Source organism: Onychostoma macrolepis, chromosome 05 (genome assembly GCF_012432095.1).
Source record: "Onychostoma macrolepis isolate SWU-2019 chromosome 05, ASM1243209v1, whole genome shotgun sequence".
Classification (NCBI taxonomy): Eukaryota; Metazoa; Chordata; class Actinopteri; order Cypriniformes; family Cyprinidae; genus Onychostoma; species Onychostoma macrolepis.
Window position 1 is genome coordinate 40,596,091 of NC_081159.1, and position 15,759 is coordinate 40,611,849.

The window sequence follows — 15,759 nt, forward strand, 5'->3', positions numbered from 1 at the left end:
AACTTTGCCAGGACATTATATTTATAATTGGCACAAAGTATTTTTTCCCACTTTTTTTGTACATTTTCAAGTATTACAAAATTGTTAATTAAAAAAAAAAAAAAGTTTAAATAGCATTTTAACATGACTGAATGCAAGGGGATCAGAATAAAAGTAAGAAAATATCGAAATAAAAGATACAATCATTTATCCCCTAGTAGTAAAGCACAATTATTTACCCCACCCACCCAAGAAGAAGAAAAAGCAAAAACAAAAACAACATTCTGCACTTGTGCCAAATGAGAAAATGTAACAATTGAATCATATCAATATCAATCAAAAGTCACTAGGAGAAAATAAAATAGAATCATTATTTTCAATTAACAGTTAAGCAGGGGTATATGTTCCATATATTCAAGAAAAGAGCCGGCACAAAATATTTTTATTTGTTATTTTTTATTTTTTATTTTGCATCAGTGTAATATAGCATGTAAGTTAACTACACATTAAATTGGTTTATTTTTTTTATTTTTTTAACTTTGCCAGGACATTGTATTTATGTATACATTATGTATATATATATATATATATATATATATATATATATATATATATATATATGTATATACTGTGTGTGTGTGTATATATATATATATATATATATATATATGTATATACTGTGTGTGTGTATATATATATAAAATGTAATTTAACCACGCATTAAATTTTTTCATTTTATTTTCTACATTTTTCTACATATTTGCCTGGACATTGCCTGGATATATTTAGGCTATGATAGTGGTATAAACAATGCATTGGATTGTTTTAAAGTTATTTTTTTTTTTTTTTTTTGCATCAGTACAATGTGTCATACAAATTAAATATTTTGAATTAAATATAATTCAACTATACTTAATTTTATTTTTATTTTATTACAGAACTTTATTGCATGGACAGTATATAAGCTGCTTAATAGTAATAAAATTATAAGTCTTGCAATGTAGCGTCCATATAAAGTAAAAAAAAAAAAAAAGGTTTATGGGGGTTGCGGGAAGGTCTTTGTAGTGTTTTGCTTTTCTGCAGGTCCAGCCCATGTTTGATGACGTCACTTGCGGAGGAACCATGAGCCTCGCAGCGCCGCCGCAGCTGCACAGACGCGACGCGACGCGACCCACGCGACTCATCTTCAGACCTGCACGCACAGGTAAGCGCGAGCTCATCACATGACACAAGACAAGATAAACTTTAAAACTGTCCTAGGAACACAGCCACGTGAATCAAGGCTTTTACACGGATTTCAGTTAAATACTTTTTAGTGTGTGGGAAAGCGGGGCAAGTTGTCACCACAGCACTTGCTGTTTATTGACACCGATTTTAGAAGAATACGTTTGTTTAAAATGTGTTTAAAACACTATCTTAAGTAGAAATAAGTAAACATAAAATAAACATTCTGTATTTAAAATGCTAAATGTAAAGAGTAAGACTATTCTGAAAAATAATTTTAAAAATTATAATAAAAATATACCATTGTTTTGCTCAAAAGAACAGATAAAACTCAATTCATTATATAACTGTGACAACATGCCCCAACCCGATTCCCTTGTTTTAGGAACACGGTTAAACACTTTGGCTTGTATCTTCTTTCATTATATTTATCTAGTGATGCATGGCAGTGTTTGTTTGTGTGTGTGTTTACTTTAATCAACAACACTGAAAAAAAATGATACTACATTTATTTAAGGTAAGTGGTTGCAAACAATTTATTTTAGCTACATTTAATAATTTTAAAAAAAATGTTGAAAGTTAGTCAACTAAATTTGTTTATTTAAATGCTTACAAAAATTTAGTAAATTCAATGAATCATTTTTTTCTGTGAACTATAGAAAACTATGATGACATTGGTTTTTTAGTTATACTAATTAATGAGGGTTTTGAGTGAGTTTTTTAAAACCACACTGATATTCACCGATGAAATTAATGAATGCATGCAGTTTTTTTTTTTGAAATATGTTAGATTTGAAAAACAAAGTTTAGCAAAGTTCATCTTTGTGTTGACATGGCATGCCTACAAGTTGCCTAATAATATCCATAACAAATGGACTAAATGTTGAGTGTGAAATAGTGAGAATAAACTGAAATCAACGATTAGCATTTGGTAGCGTTCTTTAGGAGCTGTAATGTCTCATGATGTCTCGGGGGGCCCCATATGGATGGGGGGATGTCATATGTTATTCAGGCTGGGGTCGATGTCTGTCCTCACCCCTCTGGATGAGCAAATTAGACAGCCAGCAGATGAGAAAAATTGTTTAAACCACTAAATTACCATGTATAAAAAAGTGTATATATTAGTGACTTAGTGATACATTAGAACATGAAATTAGATGTTTTACTGAATCTTTTCTGTACAGTGCTTAGTTTCTTCCCCAAAAGTCAAAAATATTATTCAATATGACAAAATCAATCTGACAACATTAAAACTTTTATTTTATTTTATTTTATTTTATCATTTGTACAAACCAAAAATTATTATTTTCTATTATTTCTATTATTTATGGCTATGAGTTCAACTACACACACGTGTATATATATATATATATTTTATTTTCACACAACTTTTTCAGGACATTATATTTACAAATTGGTATAAACCATAAATTCAATATTTTTTATTTTATCTTAAACTGTTTCTAGCTTCTTTGCAATGTCTGTTTGGCTTTATAAAATGTAAGTGTATACTTACATTTTTTGAATGAAATTGCATGCATATATCTTTGTGGTCACTGACTCATTCACATACAAGCACAGCAAGCAGATGCTCAGATGCGCAGACACTGTTTCATTATTTATTTTTAGCATGCAGAACATTGATTGGTCCTTGTGAAGATCTGCTCACTGTTCTTTAGTTATTGCTTTAACAGTGTTTCAAAAAGTCAAGCATTACACTTGCTCTTATTTAGAGATTTGAACAAACTCCAAACCCAACTCCAAGTATTTAACTTCAGTGTTTAACCCGTCCTACAGTGCTTGTGCTCCAGACATGAATGATACCTAACATCTTTTCTATGCAATTAGAGTTCCAGGTTTGAAAGTGTTGTCAGCAGGTATCAGACGACTGCATTAGTTACTCGTCTGGAGTAATTGCATTGATTTAGTGCAGACAAATCGGGATTAATTTAGATTAGTGTGAAGTCGCATACAGCCAGGCAGTTTCTGTGTGCGTGATATTTTTATTCAGAAATGTCTCTCACACACACTTTAATGGTGACTTATATGTGGTTAATGCAGTTAAATCTCTTTGTAATGCTAATGAATCAGATCATCTATGACCAGCGGCCAGAAGAAACACAACAAAAGCAGCAATCTGTTTTCCTTGTGTCTCCCACTGGAGTCGCTGGATCTATAACGCTTGTTGTTGGAGAAAACTGTAAACCAGAGAGGCACTTAATCTGATAGCTATTATGAACACACACACACACACACACACACACACACACGCAGACAGCATGTATTGTTCTGGCTTTGGTCTCAGCTGTTCTCACTCAAGCCTAAAGCTACTTACTGCCGCCACTCAGCGTGCCTCCGAACGCTCTATTGTGTGTGTTCGCATATATCATTTATCATATGCCACTAATGTGATTTCCTTATTGTGTACTGCTGCACTTCTGTGGCAAGAGAGATGAGTGTGTGTGTGTGTGTGTGTGTGTGTGTGTGTGTGTGTGTGTGGAGAGAGGGATGAACACATGGAGTGTGAAGAGTTTTAAACTATTGATATTATATCTGGGTCAGATACCGGACAAACCCCTCACTCAGCGCACACACACACACACACATAGACAGACGGTCAGTGATCCCCAGACTGCCTGATGACTGACCTTATGGCTTCTCATTGTATTTCTTCCATTCTTTCCTGTACATTCAAGTACAATATGTATGTGGTGTGTATGTATGTGTGTGTCTGGATATATGATTAATAATCACCTATCTATTGTCCAGCTCTGAACTCACATCCTCTTCCGCTCCACCCTGACCGGCAGCATGCCAATACATGTGTTGTAGTTTATCAAAATTTAGAAATATATAAAGATATAGAGATGGATCCATCTATCATTAGATTGTTCTGTGGTTTGTTCTATGGTTCATTTTATTCTCTGCATCCATCCATCCATCCATCCATCCATCTGTCATCCTCCTATATTTCCAACCATCATTCTATCTATCCATCAGTCTGTCCATTCATCCATCCATCTATTTTTCTATCATCTTTGAATCTCTGTCCATCCATCCATCCATCATCTTTCCATCTTCCATCTGTCCAACCGTCTGTCCAATCTTCTATCCATCTGTCCATCCGTCCATCCGTCCGTCCATCCATCCATCCATCCATCCATCTTTCAATCTTCCATCCGTCCAACCATCTGTCCAATCTTCCATCCATCCATCCATCCATCTACCTGTCTATCATCCATCCATTGTCCATCCATCTATCCATCATCCTTCTACCAGTCTATCATCTATCCATCTGTCCATCCATCCATCCATCCATCATCCATCCGTCCAACCAACCATCTGTCCAATCTTCCATCCATCCATTCATCCGTCCATCCATCCATCCATCTTTCAATCTTCTATCCATCCAACCGTCTGTCCAATCTTCCATACATTCATCCATCCATCTACCTGTCTATCATCCATCCATTGTCCGTCTGTCTATCCATCATCCTTCTACCAGTCTATCATCCATCCATCTATCCATCCATCTTTCAGTCTTCCATCCGTCCAACCGTCTGTCCAATCTTCCATCCATTCATCCGTCCATCTACCTGTCTTATCATCCATCCAGTGTCCGTCTGTCTATCCATCCATCATCCTTCTACCAGTCTATCATCCATCCATCTGTCCATCCATCCATCCATTCATCTGTCCATCCGTCTGTCCAATCTTCCATCCATCCATCCATCCATTCATTCGTCCGTCCATCCATCCACCCATCCATCTTTCAATCTTCCATCCGTCCAACCGTCTGTCCAATCTTCCATCCATTCATCGGTCCATCCGTCCATTTACCTGTCTATCATGCATTCATTGTCCGTCTGTCCATCATCCTTCTGCCAGTCTATCATCTATCCATCTGTCCATCCATCCATCCATTCTTCTACCTGTCTATTATCCATCCAACCATCCATCTATCGATGATATTTGTACCAAATGGGAATTTGTAGTGCAACACAATCAACACAGCACAGTACAACATAATAGAAACATTACTATAATTTTCCATCATTTGGGTTTGTTTAATGAGAGTAACATTTGTCTTACTGATAGCAGATGAAGAGCATTCTGGATAATGCATGATGACAGCATGGATCACATGTGAATCTCATCTGTATTCCAGTGTTTAGAGTAGTCTTAATCTTTTCCCATGACGAATTATTTGACAATATGAGCAATAGACAGAGATACTGGCAGGCTAAAGCATTCCCTCTTGAAATGTGCCGATGACGGGACACCCATCTGACCTGTGGAACATTCCAGCGTCTGATCCTAATCTTCTAATCTCAGGACCTTTGTTTTGGGTTCTGGTGGCTTTATGATGGTTCCTCCTTAATATTTGGCAGCACGTCTAGGGTCTGTTCCCAAAATATCAGCATGTAAGCCTAGCACCCTCATCCCAACCCCCAAAATACACACACACACCCTCTGATAGATGGGTATAAATGGACAATCTGCTGTCTGTGTGGATCATTTGGTGTCAGACCTTTCGACCTGCATTGCAAAGGAGTTGTGTTTCTTTTTGTCAAGGTTGTTGCTTTCTGAAGGTAAAACTATTACTTTGCTTTATCTTTGTGAAATGCATGTTAACTTACGCATAATGTATTATTTGACTGTTTGTTGTATTACATTACTGTTCAGAAGCTTGTTTGAATGCTTTTAGCAAGGATTCAATAAATTGATCAAAAGAGATATTAAAGACATGTATGATGTTAAAAAAGATTTTTGTTTTAGATAAGTGCTGTTTTTGAACTTTCTATTCATGAAAGAATGCTGAAAAATTATTATGGTTTCTACAAAAATATTAAGCAGCATTATGAAAATCAGCATACTAGGATGATTTCTGAAGGATCATGTGACACTGAAGACTGGAGCAATGATGCTGAAAATTCAGCTTTGCATCACAGGAATAAATTACATTTTAAATTATATTCAAATAGTAAATAGGGTAAACGTACCTATTAAGCTCACCAAAATCTACATTGAGACATTTTTAGTGCAAGATATTGGTTTCAGTACTAAAATGTTAAAAATGAAATATTAATCTCTCACACAAAAGTATTTAATTTTATTTTAAATGACAAAAGCATTTAAATTAAGATATACATCATTAAATTCAAAATGTCTGGCTGTGCTTAATGGGTACATTTTTGTACCCTTTAATCACACCCCTGTTCCCAATAAGCTCACATCATGTTTTATTAAAATGTTTGGTTTATTTTAAGGACATTTTTTAAAGAATAATTGTAAAAATATATTTTTGAAGGTACAAAGTCAATCACAAAAACAAAACAAAACAAAACAGAACACTAAAATCAAGCAACAAGGCATTCAAGTTGATCAGTTATATATTCATAATGAAGTGTCATTTAAACACATTGCAAAATCTATACTAGTCCACGTTCAGCTAAGTAATACATTCAAAAATCAAATAAAACAAATCAATAAAACATTTATTTCATGGGGATGAACCACTGATCTGTATATAATGATTCTCTATTATAGATCAGTGGGATGAACACAGAAACTAGCCTCATTATGAATCCTCTTATTAAATGGATGTCAACTTATCTATATTCTTTTAAGGCTGGAATAAACCACACGATTTATGCCCCGATTTTCCACAGATTTACAGTCTGGAGAAGTTGATGCTAGTTGCCAAAGATCAGAGCCAGTCTGCAGATTTGAGTTGACAGAATTAATTTAACTTAAAGTGACAACCATCAGTTAATATTTAAAGTCTGTTTATGAAGTATTTACATAGACGTTCAATGTGAACGAGCTTAAAGAGAGCACACTGGGCTTAATTGGAGCAGCAACAATGTTTAATAAATTTCATGTAATAGGCTATTTATTAAAATGACAGGATTTTTGCTAAATAAATAGTCTAGGTCATGTATTAAGTTCATACATATTTTAATATGAACAACTATTATTAACAATATCTATGAAATTCTACTTTTTCTTATTGATGTCACACTGAAGCTATGTGATTTTCATAGTCGTGTACCCTTTAAGCTCACCTTACAATAATATGAAATCTTTAAAAATTACAGCACTGTAAAACCACAGACCAGCAATAAACTGTCAATTTATAACATTGTGGATGTAAAACACAAGTCAGTAAAGCCTGCAACTGAATATGTTAGCGTAGCACACCGTCTTATACAGCTAGTCAGCTAACTGTGTTCTGTAGCATCTGCGCTATGTTGCTAAAACTATCTTTTGGATCTAACTCTAATTATTTCCCCCATCCAAGTTCCAGATTATAATATGCAAAAGTCTGAAGATTAATCTCTTAATTTTACAATGAGTAGTGAAAATTACCCAAAATAAAGGCTTAAACATCTAAAAAATGCACATTAAAGGGGCTACTCTTTTGATGAAAGTTTTTAGACAGCTTTCAAAATGGCCGCCAGACAGTGTGAACATATGGAGACTCATATCTCAGCGTGCAATGATCTGATTGAAATTATAGGAGGTATACAGTAACAAACATATCAACTGGTTAAGACATCAAGTAAGATAATAATTAATTTTTTCTTTTTATAATCTGATCTCAAAAATGGAAGTGTGCTTAATGGGTACGTGAGCTTAATAGGTACGTTACCCTAGTTTAAAAAATAAATAAATATATATATTTTCTAATATTATGTTTTTTTTTTCTGTATTTTTGACCAAATAAATGCAGCCTTGGTGAGCATCAAAACATTTAAAAATCTTACCAACGCCAAACTGTAAAACCAACAATTTTTTTTTATTGACACTGAGCATGTTTTTTTAAATATATCTTTTATATTGCTTTCTGCTACTAAACTTCATTAGCAGTGTTTCATAAGGCAAGCCTCTCTATTTCTATTGCTCAGAAACTTCGAACAGGCTTTTGCGAGTAAAAACCACCCTAAACACTTTAACAACAGCATAGAAATGCCTTGGAAACCTCCTAGCATTGAGTTTTTCCACTCACATTTTATTTAGAAAAAGTAAAAATCTAGTTTAAATCACAAGCTTTTTCAATGGTGTCTGACTGAACACTTCTGTCTCTCTCTCTCTGTCTGTCTTTCCAGGGCGTTCTGTGAGGAGCTTCTGAGTGTTTGGCAGCCTCTGTGGGTGTGTTTTATATCAGACAGCTATGAGTGGTAAATACAGTGTGGTGTTACAGGGTCCAGCCCCATGGGGCTTCAGACTGCAGGGGGGGAAAGACTTCAACATGCCTCTCTCCATTTCACGGGTGAGTACGAACACACACTCATTCAAACATGATACACCCCTTCTGACCCCCCGACGCCATCTGTACCCTTTAATGATCTCTCGCCCCCCTCTTTATTCTCTTTTTGTCTGTTTTTCTGTTGCTTTTGACCTCATTATGTATAGGGGAGTGAGGTGTAAGCTGTGTTTTGAAACTTTGCACAATGCTTAATATTTTTGGTGGAAACTGTGACAAATTTTTCAGGACTATTTTGATTTGAATAAAAACTGCTTCTTTTAATCTAATGTTATAATGTTATTTTTGATCAATTACATCATCCTCTCTGAATAAAACTATGAATTAAATATAAATCTTGCTGACCCCAAACTTTTGAACAGTAGTGTATATCATACATATTGGTGAATTGCCACTGTATAAAGCCATTAAAATTATTCTAAATGATTAAATAAAGCATTTTTTCCCAGAATTACATCAGAAGCTAAATGGTTTTGGGGTAAATTATATAATACTTTTGCAAATATCAGTACAAAACTGTCTCTTTGCAATTAAAATATTCTCACTTTTAAACTTTTTCTTTGCAAGTTTATGAAAATGCAAATAGTGTGCATAAAAAAAAAAAAATAAAATAAAAAATTGGGATTACATCTATACAGTGTTCCTTTAGCTCTAACAGAAGAGCATGCCGCTAGCAAAGCCAGTGGTTTAATTTCCAGAGAGTGCATGAATTAAAAAGATGTATAGCTGAAATGCAATGCAAATAACTTTGGATAAAAGCATCTGCCAAATGCTGAATAATTGTTTTCTGTATTCATACATTACAACTTAGTCCTTAGTCCTGATGTAGACTACTTTTGACAAGATGTATTTTTGTGTCTGTATATTTATAGGTGCTTTTTTCTAATGTCACTTGATAGCAGATATTCTAAAATATAATTAAGACGCTTAGTTTTACCTCCATCTCATTTCGTCTTGACTGCAGGACAAACGTAAGACACAAGTGGCACAGTTTACCCCGCTCCCCCTGAATATTAATCTCTTTATCTGTTAAGTGATCTATGTAACCTTTCCTTTCCACCTGTTCATACTTTTTATTTCCTAATGAGTCTTCCACCCTCTCTCTATCTACAGTATCTCTCTCATACACACACACACACACACACACACACACACACACACTTGCTCAGATGCACTTATGTCACACACCCATTTGGGCTGCCAATGCATGACAGCTATTCCCACAATGCCATCTGGCAGAGGAGTGATGTAAATGACCTTCTGATTGATTTTCCTTGCCTCTCTCTATTTCCTTCCCTCCCCCTCTCCAGATTCTTCCTCCTTTTCTTCTGCCCTCCCCTCTTCATCTTTAAATCTTTATTTTATTTTATTCTTTATTTTTAATTATGCTGTTGTGTTTTACAAGCTATTTTTACAGTGTTATTTTTTATTATTTTATATTATTTTCAAATAAAATGAATAAATTAAAATAAAATAAAATATTTTATTTTATTTTAAAACAATTATTTAAAAAAAAAAAAAATATTAAAATACAATAAAGTTTAATTAAAATAAAATAAAAAAATCATTTATGATGTGCATTCAAGTATGAAAATATGTGCACTGGACAATTTTATATTTATTTTTTCAGTCAGACAGTGATTCTTCACATTAGAGTTTGTGATGTTGTGGTTCCCTCTGGCTGCTGGTTGGTCTGGTTTGTGGCTTAGAGCGCTTTATATGGGAAGCCAGTGAAAATATTTTATCAATAGAGGGAGAGCTCTTTCGGATCCCTCTACAGACGTTACTCACACGCCATAAAAGATGTTATTTCAACTTCAGATCTCAGTAAAAACTGGGAGCATAGCCGTCAGCTAGCTGGACACATCATAAATCTATGATTTACAGTCTTGTATTGTTGGGGAGTCAGTATTAGTGATGCTAGTTACTGCATTTGTCAGTATTGGGACAGCAGCTCAGCTGTTTACAAAACTAATGTAAAAACTAAAACTAATTTCCAGCGTTTCTAGCAACATTTTTCCAACAATCAGTGTGATAAGTACACTATTAAAAAGTTTATTTAAATAAATAAAATTCTATATATTTATTTATTTAATTATATAATTAAATGATTTATTTAATTAATCTATTTTTATTCTCATTAATTTAATGTTTTTTTATTTAATTTATTTAATTATTATTATTATTATTAAATTACATTTTAATTTAATTAAAATGTTATTTTATTGGTTGTATTTCATGGAAAGCTTGATGCAGTGACCAATCAGAATCAGGTATTCTACACTATTTATTGGCGTCAGTGATTCCATGAAAAACCTTTACGAAGCTTTACATTCCACAAAAGGTGCTTTATAGTGAAAAAAAAAAAGTTCTTTAGATTTCTAAAATGTTCTTCACACTAAGAAATCGCTCTTTTAAGAACTGTTCACTGAAAGGTTCTTTGGGGAACCAAAAATGGTTCTCCTGTGGCATCCCCTTTCACAAACTTTATTTTTAAGAGTGTGGAAAGCCTGACTGAAGTTTAACTGCTTAAAACAGACCTGCTGCCTCAAGTTTTGTCTTGCATTTCTCATGACATCATCTCCAGAGGAGTGTGTATGTGTGGGTGATAAACTTTTTGTCGCTGATAAGATAAAACGAGAATGTTCCAGCTCATGCGATGGTAAATGCTTTCTCAGAGGTCCTCTGCAGGTTTCAGCAGTGAGGATTAAGCTGCAGTTTTTCTGGCGGGAACTTGTAGGTTGCAGATGCAGTATTTCTTTGAGCGTTTGTGCTGATGTGCTGATTTCAGACAGGACGGGCGCTGTGACAGGTTTAGACTGTAAATAAACCTTTGGGGGGAGTGTGACGTGGGTTTGGACGTGGACGAATCTGAGGTTGTGGGAGTGTGATTTTTATTTTTTGTTTTGTTTTGTGTGAAAAGCGGTGGGAAATTTGGGATGGTTTGGACCTTTGCTGTACCTCAGCCAGCTTTACAGAGATTTAATATTCTGAGTTCTGGTTTATGGTGGGATTTAATACAGGGATCTGGTCTAAACTAGGCTTTATAAGACTGTGGTTTGGAGCTGCTGCTACATTCTGGTTAGTGTCAGTATACAGGATCACAGCTGGGTGTGTATTCTGTTTCTCTCTTTCTGTACTTTTGTACCATCTGATACCTACATGGAGGTACCACTACAGATGTTTTCTCTCTCTAGGTTTGAAGGAAATGTGATTTTCCTGCGTAAAATATGCCACAACAAAGCTAAGGTGTTCAGAATGTTTTTGTTAACAGTATACAATTTCTAGAATTTTGTGGGTGGTTTCTAGGGTATTACTATGTAGTTGCTAAGGTGTTCAAAATGTTTTTGTTAAGAGTATACGGTTGCTATGGTTGATGGACTGACCCCCTGTTTGTTGTAAAAACTTACAACAAACAGACATTTTATGTGTGACATTATTTTAGGACTGTAATTTACATCAGTGTAGTTATTTTTACCTAAAACTAAAACTATCAAAATGAAATGAAAGATACAAACACAGGAAAGAACATGTATCTGTTGTATCCATTTAATGCCCCTTGTGAGAAAACATGAAATGAAAATTTCTCTGCTCCTCCTGAAACCTGATATAATCATTTCACTGAATTATTAATGACATGTAGTTCAAGTACAAACTGTACCACTTCTCCTGATCATGTCAGCAGATTGTGCTTCCAGTCTCACCTATCAATCTGCCAAAACCGCCTGCAAGATTCCACATGTGAACGTGAGACGAACAGGAAACAAACTCAAGCATTCATTCAGCCATTTATGCTGTTTGATTACACAGCGCTCTGGAGTACTTGATTGATTGGTCATTCAGTGGTCAAAACCATTCAAAAGTTTGAAGATGATACATTTTCTTTTTAAAATGTTTTTGAAAGAAGTCTCTAATGCTCACCAAGGCTTCATTTGGTCAAACATACAGTAAAAACAGTAATATTGTGAACAATTTACATTATTGTACAGAAGAGCAAATTAATATTATTACAATTTACAATAACTATATTCTATTTGAATATATTTAAAAATGTAATTTGTTCCTGTGGTGTAAAGCTGAATTTTCAGCATCATTACTCCAGTCTTCAGTGTCACATGATCCTTCAGAAATCATTCTAATATGCTGATTTGCTGTTCAAGAGACATTTCTTTTTATCAATGTTGAAAACTGTTGAGTTTCTTAATACTTTTGTAGAAACTGTGTCACTTTTGATCAATTTAATGCATCCTTGCTGAATAAAAGTACTAATTTCTTTCTAAAGAAAAATTGCATATTTATTTAATATTTAATTTTTATATACTTTAATATTTTAACAAGAACTTCTCTTTAAAACTAGAATTAATGGTTTTGTATTTAATTAAAAAAAAAAAAAACAAAAACAAAACAAAAATCATCCTAGGTTACGGAAAATTCCCCTTAATTGAATAATCACCCATTTTTTATATTGTTGTAGCACCAGAAACAAACACAAGCATGCATTACGATCCAAGACTGAATGAAATGCCCCTCTGTCTGACTTTTCGAACACATGGCTAAATTATTTGCGCAGATCTGGTCAGTGTAACGGGATGAAGCAAATGGTATCTGTCTCACACACTTCATCTGAATATTACCGCACTCATTCTCTCAGCAGTGACGTTTCTTGACAGTTTTGGCCACTCTCTATATACAGACTGCGTTCTGCTTGGAGTATTGGTTTCGACAGCACTTGCGCTGTACCACAGACACACACACAAGGCATTTTATGAGTATTCACAGCTAGTTAGTGTGCGTTTAGATTAAAGTTAATGAACGCACCTAGTTTAGCTGAACGGGGTGGCGTGTCTCTGAGGGACGTTTCTGAAGTTGAATGGACCTTCTGTTCACTGTTCACCTAGCAGCCGTGCAACACCTTCAGAAACAGTAAAACCACTGATGCTGGAGTGGCAGACCATCTGTATGCGGTATGACTTCATGGTTATGCTGTGTAAAATCACCACCTGTTGTATTTCAGGTTTACATGTGCTGTGGTGTGATTGGGAAACTGAATGCATTCGTGAAGAAAACATGAATGAGATTTTATATCTGCTATTGTATATAATGCTTTTATGTTGTATAGAAGGAAGCAGTGTGAAGTTTTTGCTGAACATCTCCTTTTGTGGGCCAATGATCCTTTTAAAGGAATAGCTCATCCAGAATGAAAGCTGATTAGGAAATCTTAGGCCATTCAAAATGTAGATGAGTTTGTTTCTTCATCAGTTTTGGAGAAGTGTAGCATTACAGTACATCACTTGCTCAGCAATGGATCCTCTGCAGTGAATGGGTGCCATCAGAATGAATGTCCAAACAGCTGATAAAAACATCACAATAATTTACAAGTAATCCACACCACTCCAGTCCATCATGTCTTGTGAAGTGAAAAGCTGCATGTTTGTAAGAAACCAATCCATCAAGACGTTTTTAACTTTAAACTGTCATTCTGGCATACATAATAAGAATTCCTCCAGTAAAAAAGTCCATCCTCTGTTGTCCTCGCACATCAAAGTCCACCAACATATCAGTTTAGAGCTTGTTTTGGACTGTTTTTGCTTGTAAATTGTGCTTGATCTGTGCAGATTTCTCTTCCGATTCAGACCAGGCGACTTTTACACTGGAGAAACCAATATTATGGATATAGGACTTGTATTTTATCCAAAAACAATGGTTTGAAGATAAAAGCATCTTAATGATGGATTTGTTTTTTACAAACAGGCATCTTTTCACTTCACAAGACATTAACTGATGGACTGGAGTGGTGTGGATTATTGTTTTGTTTTTATCAGCTGTTTGGACTCTCATTCTGACGGCACCCATTCACTGCAGAGGATCCATTGGTGAGCAAGTGACGTAAGGCTACATTTCTCCAAATCTGTTCTGATGAAGAAACAAACTCATCTATGTCTTGGATAGCCTGAGGGTGAGCACATTTTCAGCAAATTTTCATTTTTGGGTGAACTATTCCTTCAAAAAATGATCACTTTGGTGATGCAATTATATCTTCACACTGACAGTATACTGTATGCAACATTAACACCGTATATTTCAGTACATTTAGTTGACAAACAGAAGCACAGACTTTACTCTCTGATTCCTACAGATATTTGTGCACAATGCTTTTGCCGTTGCTCCTGACCGTGTGCTCATGCTCCTCTGTAACCCCTCACTGCAGGTTTGGCCCTTCGCTTATGCTTATACTGTTATACTGCAAGTGATGTAATGCTACATTTCTCCAAATCTGTTCTGATGAAGAAACAATCTCATCTACATCTTGGATGGTCTGAGGGTGACAACATTTTCAGCAATTTTTATTGTTTGAGTGAACTATTCCAAGAATTAACAAATGTCTATACTGTTATATAACTATGCTTTCTTCTTTGCAAGCATAGTTTGGCATTAAGTGTCAATTGTCCCTTGAAAACATTTGGCACTGGTGCTCTAACCAGCATTGAAACCAGCAACTCTCTAATTACTGGCGTGGCGTCTTGACTTTCAAAACCACTGTCACACCACATGAGTAAACAAGTCGTGAAAATATTTAGCACCGGATTCAGGCCCAGCTAAAACCAAAATATGTGTTTGGATACTGGCAGTTGGAGTAACCTGTCATTCTGAACATGCCTGAATTACTTTTTTACAATGAGCACAAAAGAACTAAGCAGAATTTTAATGTTGTTTTTTTCCATGCAATGAAAGCATAGAGCGACCAAGGTCTAAAAATGGCCAAAAAGTTTGAAAAGTGTATTTTTTTAAAAGAAAGGAATACTTTCATTCAGCAAAGATACATTAAACTGATCAAAAGTGAAAAAAGTAAAGACGTTTACAATGTTACAAATGATTTATATTTCAAATACTGTAAATGTTGTTTTTGAACTTTCTATTCATCAAAAAAAGTATCACATTACATCAGTAAAACTGTTTTCAACATTAATAACAAGAAGAAATGTTTCTTGTGCAGCAAATCAGCATATTAGAATGATTTCTGAAGGATCATGTGACACTGAAGACTCGAGTAATGATGCTGAAAATTCATCACAGGGATAAACTACATTTTTAAAATACATTACAATAGAACACAGTTATTTTAAGTTCTAAGAATATTTCACAATTTTACTTGTACAATTTTGTTTAAATGAATGCAAAAGTTGACCCCAAACTTTTAAACAGTATTGTGATGCATTGACCAGGAGTTAAGTTATATAGGCATAGTAGTTCATTTTCAAGTCAAAATTGAATGTTATCAATTTATT

At 34.6% G+C, this 15,759-nt stretch overlaps 1 protein-coding gene across 3 annotated transcripts in view; it reads left to right on the forward strand.

Moving 5' to 3' along the window:
* The first annotated feature begins 1,095 nt into the window (after nucleotides 1-1,095).
* Nucleotides 1,096-15,759, forward strand: part of pdlim5a (PDZ and LIM domain 5a) — a 61,935-nt gene continuing 47,271 nt past the window's right edge. For 2 of the 3 annotated variants that reach the window (XM_058775989.1, XM_058775991.1), the window contains exons 1-2: nucleotides 5,689-5,795; nucleotides 8,316-8,479. In XM_058775989.1, coding sequence (XP_058631972.1) covers nucleotides 8,381-8,479 — 99 coding nt within the window. In that variant the 5' untranslated portion in view covers nucleotides 5,689-5,795; nucleotides 8,316-8,380. Of the gene's footprint in view, nucleotides 1,184-5,688; nucleotides 5,796-8,315; nucleotides 8,480-15,759 lie in introns of those variants that run through there. The other variant, XM_058775990.1, reaches the window with a different exon arrangement.